This window comes from Microtus ochrogaster, unplaced genomic scaffold, assembly GCF_000317375.1.
Source record: "Microtus ochrogaster isolate Prairie Vole_2 unplaced genomic scaffold, MicOch1.0 UNK16, whole genome shotgun sequence".
Lineage (NCBI taxonomy): Eukaryota > Metazoa > Chordata > Mammalia > Rodentia > Cricetidae > Microtus > Microtus ochrogaster.
In genome coordinates this window covers 1,324,074-1,331,373 of record NW_004949114.1, presented here as the reverse complement: position 1 = coordinate 1,331,373, position 7,300 = coordinate 1,324,074, and the positions used below count along the sequence as shown (strand labels likewise).

General features: G+C 52.2%; 1 protein-coding gene across 4 annotated transcripts in view; it reads left to right on the top strand.

The window, feature by feature from the left end:
- The window catches only part of Prkar1b (protein kinase cAMP-dependent type I regulatory subunit beta), a 141,477-nt gene that overhangs the window by 120,969 nt on the left and 13,208 nt on the right, over positions 1 to 7,300 (top strand). For all 4 annotated transcript variants that reach the window (XM_013353799.2, XM_013353798.2, XM_013353797.2 and 1 more), the window contains exon 9: positions 968 to 1,089. In XM_013353799.2, the coding sequence (XP_013209253.1) occupies positions 968 to 1,089 (122 nt within the window). The remainder of the gene's footprint in view (positions 1 to 967; positions 1,090 to 7,300) is intronic.

Here is a 7,300-nt window from a genome sequence, read left to right as displayed (position 1 = left end):
AGAGAGAGAGAGAGAGAGAGAGAGAGAGAGAGAGAGAGAGAGAGAGAGAGGAGAGAGAGGAGAAAGAATAAAAAGACATACAAAACAATTGCTACATCAACTCAGCTCCCAGTCCTTGTCCTGCTTTGAGGGTGATGATGCTGAGCGGGGCATCCTACTTGTGTTAGTGAGTCGTCTAAAGTACACGTAGTTGTGGAACCCGGCTGTGAGTCCATTCTTTGCAAAAATTAATTAATTAATTAGTTAGTTAGTTAATTCAGTCCTACTTTTTGGGAAAGTAATTTCTCCTTAAAGTGAATATTGACTCGATTTTCAGTATCTGCTGTTTACCTTATGGAGCCAGTGATGACTATTTTCAAACTGCATTTCCCATGAAAAAATTAAATAGAGGAGTCAAATGTGTGTTACATTATTATTATTATTTTGTATTGAGGATGCAACTCAGGATCTGGCACATGCTATGCAGGTGCTCTAACACTGAGCCATACCCCAACCCCTCATTGGAGGATTCTAGGCAGGTGCTCTACCATTGAGCCCTTCACTGTGGGATTCTAGGCAGGGGTTCTACTGCTGAGTTCCATTTTCAGACTTCTTTTTACTTTTTATTTTGAGACAAAGTCTTACTAAGTTGTGCAGATTGCCCTAGAACTAACTCACTATCCTAGGTGTGCCTCGAATGTAATACTCCTGCCTCAGCCTCCTGAGTAGTTGGGATGCAGACCTGTGCTCCCACCACCAGCTTATAGAGTCGATCTCGGATGGACCCTCATAGCAAGAGATGCCAGCCCCTGTGTTGAAGGGTTAGAGCTGGTTTCAGTGTTCTGTGGTTTCTGCTGCAGCATTGTCTCCTCTAAAGAGCGTCATCTCAGATCGCCATCAGGAGTCTGAGGATTGGGCTTTCTGAGGCTACATCCAAGGACCCCATGGTAGTGGGGTGTGACCTGTGACCCATTGTGTCTTCTTGCAGAGTCCCTGGAGAAGTGGGAACGCTTGACTGTGGCTGACGCCCTGGAGCCTGTGCAGTTTGAAGATGGAGAGAAAATCGTTGTTCAGGGGGAGCCCGGGGATGACTTCTACATCATCACAGAGGTGGGTCCTGTGCAGGCCATCGGTGCCTCGGGTCTCTGGGGTGCCCGAGTGGAGGCTCGTGATGCTTTGGCATACTCTCTATGCCCTCACCTAGCACCGCCCCCTCAGAGTTCCTCCCCTAACTCTCTACATGGGAGAGCTGGGCGATGGTTCACATTCTGGCCACTGGATGGTTTGCTGTTGAGATAAAAAGAGTATCTCCTCTAAAATGTTGGCGGGTGTGATGCCACTACATAATACACACACACACACACACACACACACACACACACACACACACACACGCCTGTGCAGTGGGGAGAGATTATTAGACAGGTGGATGGAGTCCACCTCAGAGCCCTGGTTTTCGATGTGTGCAATGTGGGGAACGATGCTTCATGTACACTGGATCTCTGTGCAGTAGTCAGCTTCCATTGCAATACCTAAGACAGCGTCGTAGGAAGAGAAAAGGTTACTTGGGCTTGTCTCGGGGATTTCTGTCTTTGGTCCTTTGGCTCCATTGAGTTTGGGCCGGTGAGGCTGAACCAGGGGTAGAAGTTCATGGTGGGGCAGAGCTACTCACTCTATGGAAGAGAAACAGAGTGGCCTGGGGCCCCCCAATGCCATCTTCAGGGGCGTTTCCCCAGTGACCTCCCAATAATGTCCCCACCGCCCCCAAGAGTACTGTCGGGTGTTGTAAACTAATCCTTCCTTAAGATCCTTTGGTTGGAAATTTTATCCTAGCATGCGATGTTGGAGGCATTGGGAACCTTCTCTGGGTAAGGCTCAGGACACTCTTGACAGGAACCTATAAGCTCAGGGAGCTCACAGGTGATGTGGTGGGGACTTGCCCCTTCCCTGACTGGCTGAATGAATGTAGTCCTGCTTGAATGGGTGTTGGCCTCCACCTCAAGTCACCAAAGACGTCAGAAAGTCTGGGGTCCATGTCATGCTGAGAATAATGTTCCTGATGCCCTCCTTGCCTTCAGCGAAGGAGACTCATTCTGAGATGTTTCTTTAAAAAAAAAAGAAGAGGAAGATGGCCAGTGAGGTGGCCCAGCAGATAAACACTTGCTACCAAGCCTGAAAACCTGAGTTCAGTCCCTGGGACCCACATGGTGGAGAATGCACCACACACACACACACACACACACACACACGCATGAGCACATGCACACATGTATACACACATGCACGTCCACACATGCACATCCACTACAAACTTGGGTGCACACGCACACACGCACACATACTTGCATACATATATGTACATGCAACATACTCGCACACACACACACATGCACACATACTCACACACACATACATAAATAATGTAAAAAGAAGTGATCACTAGAGCCATGAGAAGAACAGAAGACTGTTCTGGTCAGGACTAGAAGGAGGCCACTTCCTTCATCCCAACATCTCAATCCCCAAGACTCAGGCCTATATACAGGCCAAAGCCATAACCTTTGCATTACTACCTCTGTGTGTGGGTGGTGGTGGTGGTGGTGGTGGTGGTGGTGGTGGTGGTGGTGGTGGTGGTGGTGGTGGTGAAGTTGGCTTCACACAGACCCAAGGCCCAAGACGCCACCCCTGAACATTTTCGAAAGAAAGACATCTATCTGGCAATCATCCAGCAGAACACAGTTCAGGCTCTAAGGTCTAGAGTGACGGCTGATATCCCAGTGGATGCAGAACTCCCAGCATGCCTGGCATGAGGGCATCTGCCCCTAGCCTTGCCCCCAGTGTTGCCTCCTGTCCCCTCCCCACAGTTCTGACTCTTTCTGTGTTTGGTTATGACTGTGGTCTTGGTGTGGTGCTGTTCTGAGTGCCTGTCGGAGCCCAAAGTGGTGCGCTGTAATCACACACACCTGTAATCCCACTTCTCTGGAGACTGAGGAAGGAGGATTGGGGGTTCTAGGCCAACCGGGGCCACATGGAGTGACCTTATCTCAATGAGGAAAAATAGTGTGTGTGGGTGACAACAGTGGCAGGAGGGAAGTCAGGCAGTCCCGATGACCCTCTTGTCTCTATGCCCCCAATTCTGGGCTTACAAGGATATGCTCCTTCCCCCAACTTTTTATGTGATGCTGGCATCAAACTCGGGTCCTCATGTTTGTCCAGTAAACACTTGGCTGACTGAGCTGTTCCCCCTCCCCCATCTTCTCTTTGGCTTTCTGAGATAGAGTCTCACTCTATAAACTAGTTTGCCCATACCCTGCTCTGCTTTCTGTATTTCATGTGTCCCTCCTCTCTCTTCCTGTCTCTCTAGTGAAGGTGTGAGATTTGACCTCAGGGTGCCCCTGCTTTTCCAGGAGGCTCTGCTGTTTGAGGACAGTGTGCAGGCTGCCAGTTACCTTGGGGGAATCTCAGACAGGGGTGCTGGGCTGAAACCTGCTTCTCTGTAAGTCCCCAATGTCCTCAATGCAGAAAGGATTCCAAGAAGGCTACTGCTTCCCAGGGTGGCCTCACATCAATCAGCTTCCCCCTCCATTGAGTGGAGACGAGGGAGAGGCTGGGCCTTGTTCACATGAACAGCATATTGTCTAGGCCTCCGAGACGTAACCCAACCCCAGGGAAAGGTATAGTTTTCGCAGCCTTATAAAATGTGTTTGAAGTGGTCTCCTTGGCAACGTGGCTTTTCCCCCCCCCACTACTTCCTCTGTGATCGGCTGAATCTGGCAAGTCAACCCACAGACCCCAGGTCCGCGGGGATCAGAGACGCTTAGAACCAGAATGTGCCGCGGGGGACAGTACAGCTTATTCACATGGCTTGGGGGCGGCTGCGGCCACATCTAAGCCAGATGTGCATCCAGGCTCAAACCCTCTGGGATGTGGGCAGGCACGCCCAGCTGCCATGTCTGAGCTCCTCTCCTTGAGGCGTGAAGTCTCCTGTTTCCTTCACTCCTGGGCTGCCCCCGCCCCTGCCCCCTCTGTCTCACAGCCTCGTTCTGTAGTTGTCACATTTTCCTGGTGTGGATTTCCTGAAGTTGTTGTGTAAATTGTGTCCTTGTCAGCTCAAGGAGGACACCGTAGTCCTGGGAAACCTGGATGCGAAGCCCACATCTTTATCTATAGCCTTGTCCTCCATCCCCAGTTTGCTGGGGGAGGGGGTTGGTCTCTACCTATCCCTAAGCCTCAGACCTCTGAGAGCTACAGGATGTCACTTTGGCAGATTAGGAAGTTGGATGGCCAGCTTTTGTGCTCCGTGGGGGTCTCTGCAGGGTGGAGCCCTCTGAGGCCATGTAACTTGTTTCTCATTGCTATATTCACACCAGCTTTCCCCAAGCTGGATGGGGAAGTTTGCCAGTCTCTCAGACACCTGATCCTCAGAGCTTCTAGAAAACACTCAGCAGACAGGGCAGGAGCTGGGCGTGCCTCCCGTAGGCACGCCCACTGGTGGGAGCCAGGCGCCTAGAACACAAAGGTGGAAGGCACTGGCCAGCCGTGGTGAAGGGCCCCACTGCTTGTTGAGCTCCCCCCCCCCCTGCTGTATCACCCTCCTGCTTTGCTCCTCCGTGTGCAACCTAGGGTGGGGTACCTGGGGCCAGGAGCCCTTGAGATGGGACAGAGCCTTTCCTGGGTCTGCCCCTGTGTTTGGCAAGAGGCAGACTCTGGCTGGCCTCCCAGTGGGGGGTACTGTGGGCCTGGACCGGACCTGCCAGAACCTGGAGGCAAGGATGACCTCATCTGGATCCAAGGTCTCCCACAGCTCTCCAGGAAAACCCGAGAGGAGTCGGGCAGGAGCTGGGTGGGAGAAGTGAGTTCCCAGCAGCTCAGATTCCAGACTCGCATTCCTCAATTTAAGCTGCCACCTCCCATTCTTGCGCCCCAAGCGTCCAGGGAAGCAGCTGGACCGGGAAGGATGGCTTCCCATAAAATCCGAAGACTGAAATTGGGCAGCATGGAAGTCGTTGCCATGGGAACATTGGATTGGATTTATCTCCTTGCTTAGCAAATTAATTTTATGAATGTCCACAGTGTTGAAGGGACTATAAAACAACACGTCTCTCAGCTGCCCCCAGGCCTGGGAACACAGCCCCTGACATCAGAGTGCTTGCCTCCATGTTGGGGCCGAGAGGGCACCTTTGCAGACCTGCAGGAAGAAGGCCAGACACGCACTGTACCCTGGCGCCCCTGAGGGACATGTTTGCTCTGCTCAGGGTCGTTGAGTCTGGACCTGTGCCGGCCCCTACTACACACCAGGCACTGTGTCTCCATGCAGTGTGTTTATGCCTCAAACTCACTGTCCTTATTCTTTGTCTCTGCTGTTCTCACGGCTCCTTGAACTGTTTTTCATGTCATTCCCTTGGTTCCTATGCTCCTCTCTTCGGGAGTAGTGCCTGGACAAGGTTTGGGACCTGCAGGAGATGTGCAGAGCCCGTGCCTCAGATATTTCTCTCTAGCCAGCTTCCTTGGCTGTCGGCAAGGCAAGCACCAAGGCCACCCTTGTGAGGGGTTTTAAGCGAGGCAGACACTGTAGAAGGACACGTGGGAAGGACGTTTGGAAAGGACACTGTATTTCTTCAGTTCAAGACATCTCAGAGATACAGACAGTAACTGGATTTGGGGAGTAGAGTCTTAGGTCTGGGGTCTGGGGTGAAAGTGGCTAGGCAGAAGGACTGCAGAGGATTCTGGGACTTGGGCAGTTGTTGGAGCCCTGCTAGCCAGGGCCTTTCAGGTTGTTTTATTCTGGGTTTAGGTGGTCATTCGAATTCTTGTCAAGAAACCACATTGGATTCTTGTCAAGAAATCATATTGAATTGCCTGTGTAGAATAAATTGAACAAGGGATTGGGGCAGAAGCAAGGTAGGGAGAAAGGCGAGAAGTTCTTTCCAGGTGACAGTCTATTGTCCCGAGGGGGGAAAAACCCACCAGAAGATGAGGAAGAGGAGGGCAGGCAGGGGATTGGGGATCTGCTGATACTGGACCACGTGGTAGAGAGGCTGCACAGAGGGCCCTTGGCAAGGACTCTCAAAGATCGTTCGCTGGCTCTGGTGTTTGATGTACGTGTTGCTGGGCGCGTCTGGCATGGGAGCACATGAGGTTAGAAGTGTCTGTTGTTGTAAGATTGCATTGTTGGGTGCATGTACCATGCACATTATGTTGCATGTTGCCTGGATGATCTACACTCTTCTCACAAGTCAACAGGGGGCATCCAGTGACTTGGGATCCCAGGCCACGGTCACAGCTCCGGGGGGGGGGGGCTCCCAACCAGCCAACTGAAACCTAAAAGCCTTATATTTGCCCCTGTCTTGGGAGACACGCTGAGCGTGGCTGTTAGCTAATTGCCCTGTCCTAACCCGGTCTGGGCTTGGGGAACATCCATCCATAGTGGAGACGCAGCTCTGTTCTATTGCCTTAAGGCCATGTGAGCAGGATCTCCTCAACCCCCAACCCAGGAGAACTGCTATGTCATGGGGATTTGGGAGGCACAGTTGGCAATACTGTGAATTTGCCTCTGGGCTGGACTGGAAGGAACTCCCAAGAGCCAAACAGGGCTCATAACTTGCCTGTGCCTGTTAATTCCAAGGTGTGGGGGCTTTCTCGAGTGGGGGCGTTGCTCTTACCCTGTGTGTCTGGCACAGGGTGATCTCATTCACCAGTGGTTTCCAACTTGTTGGCTGGAGCCACTGGGATGAGCTGTCAGGATTCCCCGGGAAGTCTGGCTTCACCATGCCTGGACCACTTGGTAATCATGAATGCCCACTGCTCAGACCCCACCCAGTGGACCAGGGAAGTCCTAAGAGCATAGCCCACCAAGGAAGACCAGGGATGCTCATCCGTGTCTTTCTCATGGGAAGTTAACATGGTCACTTTGAGTCAGCGGGGCTCCGTCTTCCCTTTCGCTCGATGTGGGGGAAAAAAATCCTCCTAGGGCTTATTTGCCATGACTCCATCCTTGGTCCATCACAGCTCCATTTCCTAGTGGCTGGGATGTTGGGTGCTACAGCTCACAGGGAAGGGAGCGGAGGAACCTCCTCTCTGACCGAGATGGCCACGCCATACTGGCTCACCATGGACAATCTGACCCTCCAGACGCACACGCCCTATCGTTTGGTTCCAGAGAATTCTGATGAGACTCTGAGCCTCTGCAGCAGGCTGCTGGCCAAGACTGCGACCCTGTCTCAAAGGAGAAGCTAATGTGAGGACTGGGAATGTGCTCATGTGGTAAAGTGCTTGCCTAACACACACAAAGCTCTGCGTTCTGTCCTTATCACCGCATAAACTG